Source organism: Bos taurus, chromosome 22, assembly GCF_002263795.3.
Source record: "Bos taurus isolate L1 Dominette 01449 registration number 42190680 breed Hereford chromosome 22, ARS-UCD2.0, whole genome shotgun sequence".
Taxonomy (NCBI): Eukaryota; Metazoa; Chordata; class Mammalia; order Artiodactyla; family Bovidae; genus Bos; species Bos taurus.
In genome coordinates this window covers 49,157,673-49,175,430 of record NC_037349.1, presented here as the reverse complement: position 1 = coordinate 49,175,430, position 17,758 = coordinate 49,157,673, and the positions used below count along the sequence as shown (strand labels likewise).

Below are 17,758 nucleotides of genomic sequence, written 5' to 3'. Positions count from 1 at the left end.
GTATTCGAATGAAATATCTTAAGAGTAGCAACACAGTACTGGGTTTCATTGAATATGGTGGGTGAACACGCTAGAGACTGTGGGAAGGTCACTGGACATAGGGTTTGTCTTCAGAGTGAGGTTGTCAGTGTGTTGAGTCCTGCCTGACTTGTCGGGTCAGCGGGCATGAAGGACAGCTCTCAGTGTCCTTAGTTAAAGACCTTGCTTTGTTCTTTGTAAGTTTAATATGGATCGAGCATGAGGGGCCAGCAGTCAGAGGTGGGCAGCGCATTCATCCCCGCAGTTGATTCTGTGGTTCAGAGTAGTTGGGAAGGAAAGCACCTCATGATGTTGTTTTTCATCTTGTTATGTAGAAATATTCATGATAATTCATTTTAATGAAAATATCTTAATTGCTTTGAGTATGAAAATTAATAGATATTCATGGTAAAAAAAAAAAAAAAAAACTTCTTTTGAAACAAATTAAAAACAAAGATAGAGCCTCTCGGGACTTCCTGGGTGGTCCCGTGGTTAAGACTCTGTGCTTGCGCTGTAGTGGGTACCGGTTTAATCCCTGGTTGAGGTACTAAGGTACATGCCCTGTGGCACGGCCAAAAAAAAAAAAAGAGAGAGACAGCCTCTCATAATCCTACTTCTCTCCTGATTCTTGAAAATACTCTTCTCTTCATTCTTTAGTTAGGTGAGGAGTAATACCAGCAAGGAAGATACGTGGCCTCTTGGAGCCTAAAGTGATAGGAGCAGATACATGCAGATTGCTTAGGGAGGAGAAAGAAAATAGAAATAACCATTTGAATGGAAACTTTTTTTTTAACTGAAATTTTCTAAATCAAAAACTCTATGATTTTTCAATTAAACCAAAGAAAATTGATGAGAAGGATGATCAGGTTTCTGGAAAGTGTTTTGTTTTCACGGTATTCTTTGTTGAGGCAGTTGCAAGCAGCACTGCTTGCTTCCTCTTCCTTGGTTCTGACCTCTGCTCCACTGGGATGCTTTGGGAAAACCCTTGAGGATCGAAGGGTGGATGTGAACTTGGCCTTTTCTCCCCCTTCTTCAGTCAGGCCCCATGTAATCTAAATCTGAGGTCTGTGTCTTCACTAGATATTGTTATTCCCGGGCTCAACAGCTCCACAGATGTACAGGCAAGAATTAATGCTGGCGAGAGCATCCACATCATCCGTGGGACAAAAGGTGAGCACCTGCCTGAGGGGCCCCTCCCCTCTCTTTTGGTTGAGAGTGGTGAGCTGCCCAGCAGAATCAAGACATATGGCTTGAGCTGGAGCGGGGATAGGAGTCATCCTATAAGAGTGGGGGAACGTGGGGGAAACCTGAGAGAATGACATTTCTAGGAGCTTGGCCAGTTTGGGGTGGACTCTCAGAGTGGGTTTGGATAGACACATTGTTCTCTGTTGGTCTCAGCCTATCGATAGTATCAGCTAGGAATGCCTGAGACACTCTCCGGTCCTGTACTACTTGTGGCCAGCCCCACATACCTTTCCTCAGAGCCAGTGTTGTGACTGGACCAGCCCTTGTTTTTCTTAATTACGATGGCAGGATGCACCTCAGCAACAACCATCAGGCAACTTTGAAAACACGAGGCTTATTACTCACAGGTCCTCTAGGGCACACAGCATACTCCAGGGCCACACAGGAAGGTGGTGGGTAGAGAGTCAGTGTGTGGGCTTGGGTCTCTGTCTTATTAGGGTCCAAAGTGGCTAGGCTTTCACAGGCTCACTCCTTATTGGTGAATTTAAAACATAAGAGTGGGAATTGGTGTGTGGGAAGGAAAAGGGGAGAATCACTCAAGGATTATTTATCTAGGTTACCCTAGGCTTTCTAATAAGGAACTTTTCAAGGGTGAGAGCAGCCAGGTGCCTTACCTCGTAGTTTAGCTAGTAGCTGTGCCTGACAGCTGGCAGTTTGTTATCCAAGATGGGTGTCTTGGCAATCAAAAGCTTAATATCTGGCAGTTACACTGCACGTGGGGAGGCCAAAATTAGAATGGAATAGGTTATAAGCAAACACATATATTGCTGTGGTGTCTTACCTTCTTGACTAGAGTGAAGTAGACATCTCCAACTAGGAAATGTAGTCGGTGGATGAATTAGTATACCTGGGTCACATGACAGGATTTTCGAGTGTGGTCATTTGAAAAGCCTGCTGCCTCTGGCCTCATGAAGTTCTCCAGATGGGATTTCTGGAGAAATCCGGGCTGGTGTCAGAACACAGTTGCAGCCTATATTTCATGCCAGCTCGTGCTCTGTGATGCTCCCAGAGGGTCTTTGTTTAGTAAGGAGACTTTTGCCCTAGTCTCTGTTGGGTTAAAGCACCCTTAGTTTCAGGGAAAAGATGCTATGAAATACATGATAGCCAGAGAAGGTTGTCCACAGCCCTCTTACTGGGTTCTTCCTAGCCTAGAGCTGGGAGGAGGCGGGGGAGGGTATGCAGACTGTGGCCCACGGGCCAAATCTTGCCTGCTTGCTGTTACTGTACTTGTGAGCTAAGAATGGGTTTTATATTTTCTGTCATTTTCAGTTGGTTGGAAAAAAAATCAAAAGAGTATTTATTCTGTGACATGTAAAGTATATGAAATTCATATATCATTGTCCATAAAGGTCTTTGGAGCACCGCCATGCCCAGCTGCCATGCTGTAGCAGCCGAGTTGAGTAGTTGCAACAGAGCCTTTTTGGCTCACAAAGCCAAAAATATTTACTGACTGATGCTTTAAGAAAAAAATTTGCTGACCTCTGGCCAAGAGGCAGCCCTGGCACCAAAAACTAGATCAGAAGACATGCCCAAGACCAAGGGAAGGTTGACTAGTGCCACGTGGGAATAGAATGCCCATCTTGATTTATTCCTTCCAAGGGAGGGCGGTTATTGAGATGGTGAGGCTGCTTCCTCCCCAATCAAGAGGAGGACCTAGACCGGAGAACCTGGGCCAGAACAGAGGGAGCCAACTTACTGTCTTTCACAGCACCCCGTTAATTTCTTTCATTGCATTTACCCTTTCCTGATATTTTCTAGTATAACTGTGTGTGTCTCCTCCCCCTCCAGAGTTAAGCTCCATGAGACACAGGGCCATTTTCTGTCTTGTATATACTTCAGTGTCTGGAACAGTGCCTGGTGTATGTTAGTCACGCAGTCAGTGTTTGTGGAGTAAATGAGTAATATTGGGTCCGCAGCTCAGTCATCCCACTCCTCACTTCAGGGTTTTGAAAAAGAGTGTGAGACCACTTTATAGCTCCTTCTGAGCCCACAGTGGCTAAGCCTGGAGTTCCCAGGGCTGGCTGTATTGCATGTCTGCTCCTCATAGTCTTCCTCATGCTTCTCCTTAGGGACATACATCCGTACCAGCGATGGGCGAATCTTTGCTGTCCGGGCGACTGGCAAACCAAAGGCCCCTGAAGATGGTCGGATGGCTGCCTCAGGTATAGTGGCTTCTACTTTCCATTGACCTACATAGTATTTTTGACAAGTTTGGTTGGTTACTATTTTTTGAATAGATAATATATACATAGTTCACAATTCAAAGATTTCAAAAAGGAGTAAAGTGAGAAGTTTTTCTTCCCTTATACTTCCAGCCATCTGTTGCTCCTTCCTGGAAGTGCTTATTCCTGTTTTTTGTTTTTTTCTCAAGAGATATTCTGTACATGGTACAGGGATATGTATGTGCACATGTGTATATATTAAAACAATATATGTTATGTATATACTATATATGTATGTAACTTTGTATTCTGAAAACAAACACTGGACTTACTATAATATAGTGTTTGTTCTTGTCTTCATTCACTGGTGCGTCTCAGTGCTTGTTCCTTATCCTTCCTTGAGATGTTCCTCGGGGAAGGTTTGCACAAGATGCAGTTAGATGGGTATAACACAGTGCGTTACCGAGTTCCCTGTTCCTGGACCTGTCGTGCTACTCTGTTACACTTCTGGTTCACAGTCCCATGGTGTATCTATAGGAAAAATTCCTAGAAGTCAGATGGCCAGGTCAAAGAACATACGTGTGGCACATGAGCAACATTAAGCACTCTCGCAAAAGTCCCCTCTGGCTAGGGGAGTGGTTCTCACTTATCCTGCCACCGTGAGGTGTGAAACTAGACTGTTGTTGCTCTCAGCTTTTATCATGGAAGTTGTCAAGACACCAGACAAGGTGAAGCACAGCACTGTGAGCACCCACGTACCCTGCAGCTCTATCCAGTGGCTGATACCTTTTTCAGAAACTTTTTCCTTTCTTTCCTTTCCTATTATTTGAACTATTTGTAAGTTGAAGACATCATGTCATTTCACCCCTAAATATTTCAGTACACATTTGCTGAGATTAAGGTATACTCCTAATCACAGCACCATTATTACACTAAAAAAAAGTTTAACAACTCTGTAATATTACCTACCACTCTTGCCATTTTAGATTTCTTATTTTACCAGTCATCTTTCATGGCCATGGATTTTGTTTTGTTTTTAACCAGGATAGACTGCTTTTTAAACTTCCTTTTCCTCTTTTTTTCCCATCATGGGCACTGACCATCTTTGTCCCCAGAAAGTGTCTTACTGAAAGAATGATGGCATTTCATAACCATTATTTTATAGGATTCACCTTGGTGGGGTTTTACAGGGAACTGAGGTACAGCAAGGTTACAAGTCTTTCCTTGGATAGACTTATTTCCTAGATCAAAAGACTTCTTTCTTTGTGACTGGGAAAGTTGACTAGATGATGTTGTTTGCACAGGAAACTATTTGAATTTTGAGAACCACAGGACAGGGTTTTTTTTCCCAGTGGACTTTTGTCTTATCCTCTCCTTCCCTCCCTGGCCATTTTGGTTCTCAGTTACCTACATTTTGTCCCCAGGTTCCCAGGGGCCTTCTCTCGAGTCTACAAGCAATGGCAGACACAGTGCCTCATCACCTAAAGCCCCCGACCCCGAGGGGCTGGCCCGGCCCGTCTCTCCAGACAGCCCGGAGATCATCAGCGAGCTCCAGCAGTATGCGGATGTGGCTGCTGCCCGAGAGTCCCGCCAGAGCTCCCCAAGCTCCAGCACCGCCCTGCCTGGCCCCCCGGCTCCACTTGTGGACAGCAGTGCTGTTCCTGGGACAGCCCTCGGGACTGAGCCTCGACACGGGGGTCATTGCCTCAATAGTTCCCTCCTGGTGACCGGCCAGCCCTGTGGTGACAGGCACCCAGTGTTGGACTTACGGGGCCACAAGCGCAAGTTGGCCACCCCACCTGCTGCCCAGGAGTCAGCCCGCCGGCGGTCCAGGAAGGGCCATCTGCCAGCTCCCGTGCAGCCGTATGAACACGGGTATCCAGTTTCTGGCGGGTTTGCCATGCCACCCGTCTCCTTAAACCATAACCTCACCCCTCCCTTCACCTCCCAGGCTGGGGAGAACTCCCTGTTCATGGGCAGTACCCCCTCCTACTACCAGCTGTCCAATTTGCTGGCAGATGCCCGCCTGGTGTTTCCAGTGACTACTGACCCTCTGGTGCCGGCAGGCCCCGTCAGTTCCTCTTCCACGGCTACCTCAGTCACTGCCAGCAACCCCTCCTTCATGCTCAACCCCTCTGTAACAGGGATACTCCCCAGCTACTCACTCCCATTCTCACAGCCACTCCTGTCCGAGCCAAGGATGTTCGCGCCTTTTCCTTCCCCTGTCTTGCCCAGCAACCTTTCACGGGGCATGTCTGTCTACCCCAGCTACATATCCCCACACACAGGCTACCCAGCCGGTGGCCTCCTCCGGTCCCAGGTGCCTCCATTTGACTCTCATGAGGTTGCTGAGGTGGGGTTCAGCTCCAATGATGATGAGGATAAGGACGATGATGTAATAGAGGTCACTGGGAAATAGCTGAGGATCCCCTCTCCACCTCACTCGGGGCCCCCAGCAGGTCGCCCACCCAGACGGAAGGCAGCAATCTGGGGTTTCTGAGAATAGGGCCCTTGACAAGAGGGGAAAGGAAGAGGACAAAGAAGGGTGGTTGACCATAGGTGGCAGGGCTCTGTTGCTGTTTTAACAAAAGAGGCAAAAAAAAAAAATTCCAACAGAGCAGCAATAGTGGGAAATCAGGGACCTAAAACAGGAATGGAGGGGCAGGGCAGCCTGCCTCTCTTCCTGCCTGCCTTGCTTATGCTGTCTGCTTGCTTGCTTGCCCGTCTGAGGGTAGAAGCTCACATCCCATTTCTGTCTTTGGGAACATTCTCTCCTGAGAGAGCTGCCTTACTGGGTGACTTAGCTTGGTCTGGAGAGGGGAGGGGAGGGAGGCAGGGGAAGAGAAGAAGGGTGGGCAGACTGAGATTCCATGCAGTCGGGTCTTTTTAGGGGATGGGAAAGAAGCAGACCAGGTGTGTGTGCGTGTGTACGTGTGTGTGTATGTGTGTGTGTATATGTACTTACATGTATGTAACAGAGCAGGGGTGCAGGTGGGTGGGAAGGGAGGGAGGGAGGGAGGGACTAAGGGGGAAACTAAGAAATGAATTTATCTTTTATAAAATGGAAATCAGAGCATGGTGGTTCATGGCAACTATTACTATGAACATCAGGGTGAGCCCAGGAGAAGAGCCATGGGAACCACAAGTTTCCTTCTAGTTGGGTGAAGACCAGGCCCAGCTAACCCAAGTCCCCGGTTATCAGAGCCACACTTGATTCAAGACTGGGGGGAGATTATCAGAGAAAATGGGCATTACCAATCTCTCTTTCTCCAGTGGCTTTCTCTGAGCAAGATCTGCCTTTCTGGCGTGTGAGAGTGTCAATCTGCCGAAGCTGGGGGGGAGAAGCACTGCAGAGTGTGAGCAGGAGGTCATGGAGTTGTGGCCAGAAAAGACATTCTTCACGAAGATGGAACCGAGCCCCCAGCTGCCCGTCCTGGTGGCCTTTCTTGGCCTTTCCTTTCCTTCCCCATTAGCGAGCTCCATGTTAATTTATTTCTTATGGGCAATTATTTATTATTTGGACTTTTCATGTGTCTTGGTTCTTTTTTGGGGGGTGGGTGGGAGGGGAGGTTAGGGTAAGGAGGGTAAATGTTGGGAAGGGAAAGTTTATGTCTCAGACCCCACAGCTGCTCGTTAGTAAATTCCCAGTGGATGGCGAAGTGACCAAGGATAGAGAGTTAGCCTTGATGAAGGTCTACACTAAGCAACTATGTTTTCAGCAAATGGCCTCTCAGGAAGTTCAGGGAATCCTGCGACTGGGTATTAGCGATGATGCGACTCATTACACAGCGATTGAAACTTAGGATCATGGAGTTTGCAATTGGGAAGTAAGTGACCCCAAATTCGGAGGTGTGTCCTCTTGGGATGACCTTAGAGGCAGGCTCTATGCTGAATAGTGAAGCTGGGTGTAGGTGGCTGCTGGGTTGACAGAACAGACAGTTGAGCTCATATCGGGAAATGTTTGGCTTCCTCAGCCTATCAGGTGATCAGTGTGGGCCCTGGTGTCTGCTACCTCCATCCTCTGTGGAGGAGCCCTTCCTCTGTAGAAGCCTTAAATCATCATAACACATTGGTCATTCTGAGTCTCCCCTTATTACCAGTGCTGGAGGCTGAGGGGCATCTAGTCTAAGCATAAGCACTGTCTTCCTTTTGGCTTTTCTGCCCCTACTGCTGAGACCTTGCTGGGCAGTTCTTTAGGGAAAACAAGCCCTGTCTGGCTTCAGAGCTGTACCGCCTCCCCATTGGTCCCTCCTCACTGGCTGGGCGGCTGCCGCGCCTGCCTCTTCTGAACCCTGGGGGCAGCTTAGCTGGGTCGCCCCTAGTAGTAGCTGCTTCTGCAGTTCTTCTGAACAGCCCATTTCCATTGGTGGGGGGGTCTTAGCACACTCTGGGGACACTCTGGGGTATTATCCCCAAGAAGGGACAAGGAGATGGCTGTTACGTGCGCGTGTGTGTGTGTGCGTGCGTGCGCACTGTTCAGTTACACCAAAAGTGGAACTTAAGGAGCTTGCTTTCTCTGTTTTCATAAGCACCCTGTCAGACACTTAACTTTCCTCTTCATAGAAGCCTTAGACCTACAATTTAGCTATGCAAATTATTTTAATAATTTAAAAACAGCAGTTCCAACAGTGCTTTCTCAGATGCATCCTGAGAATGAATGGTGAAGGGGCTGAGTTGGAGTGGGCTCTCTGGCTGAGGCTGGTGCAGAGGGAGTAAGCTAGCCTGGATCTCTTGATTTGCAAGGAACACTCACCACCTGGGCTACAAATGATGCCTCTAAGGCCCCAGAGCACTGGGATCCCAGAGAATGTGTGTGGGGAAGGAGGGGTATTTTTGTGTTCACCTCTAGGAAATCACAGCAGCAGACTGAGAATCCAGAAACTATCCCAGTGAGGAACTAAAAGCAGCCACTGGAGGGATGGGCTTTTAAATGTACTGGGAACCAAATGGGTGTTCTCTGCCATACAAGCCTGCCCTCTTCCCAGTGGTTCTAGGGGCTGAGTCGTGCTTCATTTCAGGAGAGGCCGCAGTTTTGGGAGGCTGTCCTGGGTAGACAAGGTTTTCTTTGATTTATGCAGCTTACAGTGTATAAGGGAGTAGGGCTAGGATCATGGGAAATTAGAGTGCTGCTGGTTCCATGGTTTTCCTTTTAAAAAAAAAAAAAAACCTGAAAACACTTCTCTGACATTTCTGCTATCTCTGTGTGCAGGTAGGCAAGCGTGCATGCACACCAAATATGAACATATGTGTGAGGGAAGCAGGAGCTGTTTTAGAACCTAAGAACGATGTTTTACTGTTTCTCTGATGAGAAACAACTTGGCAGTGATGCCCACCCACCATTCCGGCTTGAGTAAGGGAAGGATGGTAAGAGGGAGGGCAGATCAGGTTTAGCCATCTTCCCTCACTGCTGTCTTCCATAGCATGTTTTCAAGGGCCTCTCAAGCCCCATCTGTCTGGTTTAGCCTAAGTCCTCAATCTAGGGGATATAGTACTATGTAATGATTCAGGATTACCACTTGTAGTAATGCTTGACTTGCTGTCTCAGTATCTTTGTAGATAGAAATTCAACAGAGATTAGCCGCTGAAGTGAGAAAGTAAGTGAGCCATGTTGGATCCATGTCATTTTCAAATTAGATATCTGCAGAGTTCTCACTGCCTCCAGTTACGCTTCTCAAGCATCTGTCTTAAGCATCTTCTGACTTTAGGATGTCTCTGGTCCTTAGAACTCTATTCCCTAGGAACTAGTGTGTAGAATCTCTATATACTTGTGATTCACAACTAAATATGAACATTTCCCACTCCAGGACATGAAGCAAGTAGCTGGGGTAACATTTTGCTGATAGGTTGAAACACTCAACCAAGATTTTAACAGTCTGGGTGGGACTGTCACTCCCACAGCAGTCAGAGCAAGGCACTCTTGTCTGTGCATGCCTGGCATCGCTCTGAATTGAGTCCTCATCCGTTGGGAGAAGGTCTTCTGGGGCTTTACATTCCTGTTTCTCTGTTCATAACCCCCTTGTGCTTCCCAGTCCCCTGTGATTCTACAGGAGACCCGTCTCTCCTCTTTGAGCGGTGGCCTCCTGTGCACCCAGCTCAGTGACTCTCCTTGCACCAAAACTCCTGAGAGAAGAACAGCTCCCACCTTTAGATCCCTAGCAGACTTTCTGGCCCTCGGCAGACGGTTTCCAAGAAAGAAATCTGCACCTCATGGTCTGTCTGAGAAGGGTATGCTCTCTAATCCCTCACTGCAGACTCTCCTTCTGACTGACTTCTGCCCTGTATATTCCACTGTGACCCCTTTGCGTGTGTTCTGTGCCACTGGCTTGGCTCTAGTCCTTTTATGAATACCCTAGTCTTACCGATGAACTTGCTGAGCAGGCAGAGTCCACCTTCTCTGCGCTTCGGGGACTTGGTCTCCTTTCCTCTCTCAGAGGTCTGTTTGCTGTCATAATCTAGTGCGTTGGGGAGAGGTAACTAGACAGGCTGTAGTGATGGGCCGGGGGAGATCTGAGTACTCCGTTACCACTATTGGGATAATATTCAGAAGAGGGGATCTCATACTGTGACCTGACCTAAGGCCCTCCCCTGGAAGAGAGCTCAGTCCAGGTTTGTGTGTGTGTGTGTGTGTGTGTGTGGTAGAGTGTGTGTGCGTACATGTGCTTATGTGCACATGGGTATAACCTGACTTATCTGGTTGTGTTACTCAGGGTGGGCTGGGGACTCAACAGAAGAATCCCCTCAGCCTGCCTGCCTGTGTTTTTCCTGTACCCTCTCCAGAGGGGTTGGGGAAGGGGGTCCAGGGTGGGTTGAGGGGGTCGCAATGGATAACCACTAAGGCCACACTGCTGCCAGGGGGAGTCAGGGGGAGATGAGGTGGCCCCAGGGACCTGGCACCTGGCTTTGGTTTTCCGTCTTCTTTCCTCAGGACGCCCCCTGAGGCCTGGGACCTGCGCCTGGCTTTGAGGAGCACCTGTAGCTGAGTGCTCCGGCTGCTGGTGTGATCACGGGCTTCCCTCCTCTCTCAGCAGGGCAGGTGCTCCTGCCCTAGAGACTGGGCAACTGGCTGTTTCTATGACGTATTTATTTTTACTTGTGTTTCATGTCACTTTTTTAAAAAAAAGCAAACAGAACAATTGTAAGTCAGTATAACTGCCTATCAGTTTTCTTTATTTCTCTTTTTGTAAAATAAAATGTAAACTGAAGAAGGCAGTGTTGTTTAATCAAGGAATTGTCTGAACAGCTCTGTGGCTGGGTGATGGTGTAAGGGATATAACTTAGAGCAGTGTGGATGCTGAGATGGCACCTCTGGGGGTGGGAACAGAGGACAGATGGCTGGCAGGCTCTTTTTATGCTGTGTTCTTCACTAGACTTTTTCTGCCTTGACTCACCTGAAGAAGACTGCATTTCCTGGCTCTAGAGGAAATAGCAAAGCTGACTCCGAGTGGCTTGAGGCTAGTTGGTCCCTCAGTCATGGCAAGTCCTGCAGGGGTAGCCCTAACTAGGCTGTGAGTGGCCAGGGATTGGCCTTCAGAGGGTGGGAGATGGCTGGTGGCAGGGTTTGCAGAGCATCTTACATTGCATGTACATTCTCCCTTTGTCATCTGAATTAGAGGATCTAATCACCACTTCAAAGAGAACTAACCTGAAGAGGGAGAAGGAGGGGGTTGTCTCTGCTTTGTTTCCTGTTTGGGGAAACTATCTGGAATTTACTAAGGGAGAATTAAAGAGCTTCTGTGGGAATTGTTTGGACAGGGAAGGAAGGAGGAGACAAAGGCCAAGTCTGGGCTCATGAGAGAATACAGGCTGTTGGGAGACAGGATGGACTGGAGCATGGGGGAGGGAGATGATCCCAGAGGCTAGGTGATCAGCTCTGCTCAGACATGCCACTAGGGGTAGTGGAGAGTGCCTGGACTGCTGTCTCCTGGTGGTAAGGAGAGGCCTTGCAGGAATCCTACCAAGGGCAGAGCTGGCTTTGTTGAGAGCAGCCTGCAGTGAAGCCTGGTAGGCTGATGGGCTGCAGCTCCAGTCACAGGCCAACTCTGCTTTCACCACAGAGGTACTGAGGCTCCTAAGACACATCCTGAACTCTGACGTGGGACTCTGGAGTTCCCCTACCACGCTAAAGGAAGTGAACAGAGAGGACAAGATGAAAGGGCCTCTCCAGACAACGGTTTCCTGGGTGAAGTTCATCAGCTTCTGAGAAGCAGAACTGACCGTGCAGAGAAGCTGTCTGTGTCTGAGGCAGTAGTCCCAGTCCCGCCCTTCCTGGTCTCACAGGAAATGCCTTCATACCCATTTGCCTGGGGGCACCCAGAGGGTTTGATCATCTGCCTAATATCCATCAGTAGAACAGAACTGCCACAATCCTGCCAGCCCAGCCCTGAGTGCCTCTGAGAAGTCAGCTACCCATTCTGGTTGGCCCAGAGCCCTGTAGATGAGGTTCAGTCTTCCCTGCCTGTGGACAGAATAGTGTGAAGTAGAAGGAAAAGAAACCAGCTACAAGTGCCTCCGTGTGCTCAGTCTGCCCTTTGCTAGTATAGTGGGATCCCCCCCAAAAATGATTCACTTCCCAAACCAGTCCTCTGTGTGAGGAGCACCAAAGTAGCTCTTGACCCAGCCTGTTATGTAGACAAGCTTATGAGCAGCAAGTTGTCCCCTGCCCCATCCCCTCCACTGCAGGACTGGGCCTCTCAGGAGGGTGAGGTTTTATCTTTGGGGCCCTGGAAGAATGCTTTGTTGTTTTTGTAGTTCCTCAAAAACACCAGCTGAAGATTGAACCTGTCCTCAAGGAGCTTACAGTTGACTTGGGGTTTGGTGCAGTGGTAAAGAATCCGCCTGCCAATGCAGGAGATACGAGTTCAATCCCTGAGAGGGGAAAAATTCCCTAGATTAGGAAATGGCCACCGGATCCAGTATTCTTGCCAGGAAGATTCCGTGGACAGAGGAGATTGGCGGGCTACAGTCCAATGGGGTCGCAAAGAGTATGACACTACTGAGCACGTACACTGTGTGTGTGTGTAGAATATGAAACTTAGAAGGGCAGACAGGCCTCCCCCAACCACCTCTAGGGTAGTGAAGGAAGAACCACCTGGTGAGCTCCAGGAGGGCAGGCCCTTGATTTTGTTCATTTAGTATCCGCAGCCGCTAGAACTGTACTGCTGCTGCTGCTGCTTCAGTCGTGTCCGACTCTGCGACCCCAAAGACGGCAGCCCACCAGGCTCCCCCGTACCTGGGATTCTCCAGGCAAGAACACTGGAGTGCCTTGCCATTTCCTTCTCCAAGAACTGTACTAGCAGGAAGCAATGCTCAATAAATGTTGGATGGAAGAATGATCACCTCTGTGGTCCGTTTGGCGCAGGGAAGCGGGGCAGAGGAGGGAAGAGGTAGACGCTGAGTGTTGGAGGTAGCTGCTATCTGCGCCTCCCGAGATGGGATCCCGCTTCCTCCGTGAGCCTCAGCTGTAAAAAGGGAGCAAGTGGCCCTGCCTTGCTTGGTTCCTAGGTCTGTCAGGAAGCCTCAGTGAGACAAAGTGACGGTACCTAGGGTGATACAAAGGCCAATGTTGTACTACTGTGCTGCACTTCCCAACCTCTTCAAAGGATCCTTTCCGGTGCAGCCGTTTGGGACCCCAGACTGCCTCTCTACTCCCTCCTCATGTCGTGGCGCTCTCGACAGTCCAAAAGTTAAAAGATTGTTTCTAAGTCACCGTCGACCTGCAGCCCAGAAGCTTGTGAGAGGCAGGAAAGTACAGGGTGGCATTGGCCCCTGACCGCTCAGCAGGACAGGCAAACGTCTGTTGCCATGGACACGGGGCGGGGCAGGCCCCAGCCCTTTGGGCCCCGCGCGCACGCGCCCACGGCCACGGCCACGTCCTGCCGCGAGAGGGGGCGGAGCGAGCGTGCGCGGCGGGCGCGCGCAGGCTCCAAGACCAAGCCGCGTGCGCGGATTGGCGTCGGCGGCTGGTGGCCGCTGAGGTGAGGGCCAGGTCTGGGAGGTGTCCTCGCCGGGGCGGCTCTACACGCGCCAGAGGCCTGGAACCTCCGTGCGCCTGGGCGCGACCTCAGGGCCACCCGCGTCCCCACCGTGACCCCGGCCCAACCGCTCTTTGCATCTCATCACGCCCACAGCTCGTCCCGGCTGCATCCAAGGGCCCGAACGCGACCTTGGACCACTCTACTATCTCGGGCCACCCTCTGCCTCGGCCACCGGTGCACGGCACGCCCGGAAACTAGGGACTCCGGGGCGGGCGAAGGGGTGGGGGTGGGCGGCGAGGTCCTACAACTGGACCAGAACCGCACGTAAACTCCGCCCCTGTCTTCTGAGGCCGCGCCACACAGCGGCGGCTGCAAACTTTAACTTCCTTGTAAGTTGTAGAGGTGCGTGGGACCCCTAGAGGTCGTGGCTGAAAAGGAAAGGGCTGGTTACATAGGCGAGGCGAGGGTGAGCAGGGGCTGGACGCCGTGATTGCAGAGTGGAGGCAGCCTCTCCTCCCCTCGCAGGCCCCTCTGATTCTTAAATCTTCGGCACTAAAAGTTTTGCCTGTGGCTGGCCCTTTAAGGACGGGCCAGCCGCCGCGGCGCACGTGAGCGGCCTCAGGAAGCCAGCGCGGGGCCGCCCTCCCTGATTCTCTGCTCGGGCCTCTCTGACCCGAGGAGAATACCGAGAGGGGTCCCAGCCTGGTCAGCGGCAGGGGTTGGCTTAGGGCCAGGCGCGGTGGCTGGACCCCTTCAGGAAGAGGACGCTCCAGGTACAGAGGTTTATGCCCAGAAGTCTAGTGAAGAGCTGACATTTTTCAGGCGGAATCTGGCTTCTGATTTCCCTAAGGGGTCTGAGGGCGTGGTGGAGGTACACCACCTCTTGTGGAGGGGAGAGTTCTTGTCGAGGCCCCTGTGGGCGTTCCCTGATAAGAGATCAGTCAGGGCAGGGCTCCCGGCTTAGTGGTTATTTTCTTTCTGCCCTCAGCCCTGGAGCACTTGGAGCTTTGGCCCCTCCCGCGTTGGATGCCATGAGTTGCTAAAGTGAGCCTGGCTTTAGAGGTGAGCTTCCCCAGCCCTTCTTACCTTTCCCTTGCCCCGCCTCCTTCCCGTGCTGCCCAGAGCTCAGCGGGGACCCCAGGTACATTCCCCGCCTGTTTTGACCAGTTTAGGAAGTGAGAGGAAGAGAAGGGTTCCAGAAACTAAGCTCCTTTGAGGAGACAGGAAGTGTGCAGCCCAAAGAGCTAGGGCCAGAGGGCTGATCACTCCCAAGACAAGTGGGAGACTTAGATGCTGAGAGCTTCCAGCTAAGAGCCTTGGGTTCAGAGATGTCCTGCTGCTGCTGTTAAGTCGCTTCAGTCGTATCTGACTCTGTGCGACCCCTTAGACGGCAGCCCACCAGGCTCCCCCGTCCCTGGGATTCTTCTCCAGGCAAGAACACTGGAGTGGGTTGCCATTTCCTTCTCCAATTCAGAGATGTCCAATTCAGGACATTCAGGGATGTCCAACGTAGATTAAATTCTTGGGCTTTTCTGGAAGTCCTGTTCCCAGGGAGGAGAGAAGTGGAAATAGGGGAATCAGACTACCTGGATTCTCATGGCCTGCATTTTGTCCAGGCAGTTCTGTGTAGTACCTTTGTGACCTTGGGCAAGTCTCTTAATCTCTAACCACTTGTTTTCTGATCCATACCCATCTGGTTCTGAGGATTAATGAAGTAGCTGTGTTTCAATATTTAGACCGTGCCTTATCATCATCAAAGAAATCAGGTGTGAAACTAACTGAAGGCAGGTTGAGGGAGACAAAGAATGCATCCAAAGGTGCGCCTGTAGGGCAGGAGCAAGGGTGGGTGAAAAGACCATCGTGATACAACGCAAGGCCACGATGCCAAGGGTTTGGAGGTTCACTGTCCGTGTCTGTGAGACAGATTCTCTGTGCACATTCACTGCAAAGACAGTTCTTCTGAAAGAAGTTTTGAGACCCAGAACCCACAGGGAATAAATTATCCCATATAGCTAAGTTCTGCATAGAGCTGCAGGGTTGATTTTCTGTTCCTGAACCGTATAGTCTCTGTGGTGTGTGCCTCCCCCGCCGCCCCCACCCTGGATGATGCAGGTCAAGCCCTCTAAGAGAGTTAGTCTTCTGGCCCCAAGTTGCATGGAGGCCTGGGCAGTCTGTCTGGAATGGCTCATACGCCAGCCTATGGGTTGTGTCCCTCAGCCTGCTCTTGGATATCTTCTCTCTCTTTTTTTTTTTTTCTCCCCTAAAATGAGTATCTTTATTGCTTATACCATGCAGATAGCAAATAGGTGAAACAGGGAAAGTCCAGTGAGGAAGAGGGAGAATCATCAGATAAATGACATACACAGAAAGGAAAAGACACCCTCTAGCAAACCTACATGATGCTTCTCTGTGAACTCCCTAGTACAGGAGGTCAGTGGGGGAGAGCTGAACCCCCAAAATGAAATTCCAGACATCCAGAGATGCTGGGGAGAAGGGAAGGAAGGGGGAGGGGCGGAGCAGCCATTGGACCCCACCTTTGGCTTCCTGCCTGGCCAGCACCCCTCTCCCATGGGATGCACCACTCCCTGTTGTGTCTCCACTTCTCGCAGTCTTTTGTCCTCTGCCTCTTCCTTGCTGCTCTGTGGACTGGAGAAGTGGGATGGAGCTTGTTAGCCTGGGGAGCTCAGCAAGTTCAGGAATCGTAGTGCCGGACTTTGCTCTGGCTGCTCAGGCCCCCTTGAACCTGGCCTCTCCCTTGGTTCTGGATGGATGCGCTTGTTGCATAGCAGTATTTCTTGGACCAGATGTGTTTAGTCAAAGAGACTTTCCTCTGTGAGCCCCTTCCTGTGGCACATTTTTTCCCCCTGAGGTTTCATTCCTCATGGTTTCCCTGTTTTTAATAAGAGGGCCCTGTGCTTGCCCCTCCTCCGTCTGGCAGTGGCTCACAAGGTTTGGGGAGGCTGGGCAGGCAGTGTGTCTCAGTTGTAAGGAAGAGGCAGTGTGGGGAAAAGGCTGGCGGGCAGGCTGACGTCTGCCCATCAGGGGTGGCTGATCAGGGCCGAAGTACAATCAGCCGCCCCTGATGGGCCAGTCATATGTCCTCCACTGACTCACTCCTGTGCCTCTCCGTGACTCAGCTTCCCCAGGTGTGACCACGACTGCCAGCTGACAGAGTTGCTCGGAGAGCCTCCATAGTTGTGATGAAGAAATAAAGAGGCTTGTGGCTTCAGTCATCCTTTGTAGCTCCCTTCTAGGTCACTGTGTGCGTAAACACCTCCGGCTCCTCCCCCTCCCAGGTCAGAGCACCCAAGGCAGGGCTGAGGTTGGGCCACAGCTGGCTGGCGGGCAGGCGGGCACATTGGTCAGAGCAGGCTACCAGCCTCCTCTCCTTTCTGTCTCCTTTGCAGCTGCCTTGGGGTGTGGCGTGGGGGGCACAGAGCCATGTCGGACCTGCTCCTCCTGGGCCTGATTGGGGGCCTGACTCTGCTGCTGCTGCTGACGCTGCTGGCCTTTGCCGGGTACTCAGGGCTGCTGGCTGGGGTGACAGTGAGTGCTGGCTCACCCCCCATCCGCAACGTCACCGTGGCCTACAAGTTCCACGTGGGGCCCTACGGTGAGACTGGGCCGCTTTTCACGGAGAGCTGCAGTGTGTCCCCCAAACTCCGCTCTATTGCCGTCTACTATGACAACCCCCATATGGTAAGGAGCCTCCTGTGCCCTGGCTGGGGTTCTGCCCCCTGGACAGACGTGGGGCAGGGCTTGTTGGGCTAGGGGTGTTTTGGTTTCTGAGGAAGAGGTGGGGAAATCATTGAGCTGGCTATGCAGACCACCTCCTCTCTGACCTTGAAGCTCCTTCCAGATTTAATCTGGACTTCTGCTCCACGCATCCATATACTGGCTTTCTACTTGTCCAAGTCTAATTTCCCTGTCTTCCCTAACTTCTGAGTGCCACTGTGAATCCCTAGGCTCTGCCGGGTCTTTGCTCTATTGTTTCCTCTTCTGGCCTTCTTTCATTCCCATTTGAAGCCAGCATTCTAAAGCCAGGCCATTCAGACTCTGCCCTCTCTTTGGAGTTGTATCTTGTTTCTTTGGGGTCTTTCCTGGTGGCTCAGAAGGTAAAGAATCTGCCTGCAATGCAGGAGACCCGGGTTCAATCCCTGGGTTGGGAAAATCCCCTGGAGAAGGGAATGGCTACTCAACTCCAGTATTCTTGCCTGGAGAATTCCATGGATAGAAGAGCCTGGTGGACTACAGGCCATGGTAAAGCAAAGAGTTGGACACAGTGAGCGACTAAAACACACATACACACATACACACACACACTTGTTTTTTTGCCTTCCCTCTTTCAGCTCTTCTTTT

At 50.8% G+C, this 17,758-nt stretch overlaps 2 protein-coding genes across 17 annotated transcripts in view; both read left to right on the top strand.

Annotated features, from left to right (window-relative positions):
* Nucleotides 1-6,952, top strand: part of RAD54L2 (RAD54 like 2) — a 109,688-nt gene extending 102,736 nt beyond the window's left edge. For 4 of the 5 annotated variants that reach the window (XM_059880164.1, XM_059880163.1, XM_024983268.2 and 1 more), the window contains exons 20-22: nt 1,099-1,188; nt 3,333-3,425; nt 4,850-6,952. In XM_059880164.1, the coding sequence (XP_059736147.1) occupies nt 1,099-1,188; nt 3,333-3,425; nt 4,850-5,844 (1,178 nt within the window). In that variant the 3' untranslated portion in view covers nt 5,845-6,952. The remainder of the gene's footprint in view (nt 1-1,098; nt 1,189-3,332; nt 3,426-4,849) is intronic. The other variant, XM_059880166.1, reaches the window with a different exon arrangement.
* A 6,403-nt stretch (nt 6,953-13,355) lies between these two features.
* Nucleotides 13,356-17,758, top strand: part of TEX264 (testis expressed 264, ER-phagy receptor) — a 30,219-nt gene continuing 25,816 nt past the window's right edge. The window contains exons 1-4 of one of the 12 annotated variants that reach the window (XM_005222881.4): nt 13,356-13,399; nt 14,388-14,461; nt 16,537-16,661; nt 16,807-17,098. In XM_005222881.4, coding sequence (XP_005222938.1) covers nt 16,841-17,098 — 258 coding nt within the window. In that variant the 5' untranslated portion in view covers nt 13,356-13,399; nt 14,388-14,461; nt 16,537-16,661; nt 16,807-16,840. 12 annotated transcript variants of the gene reach the window in all.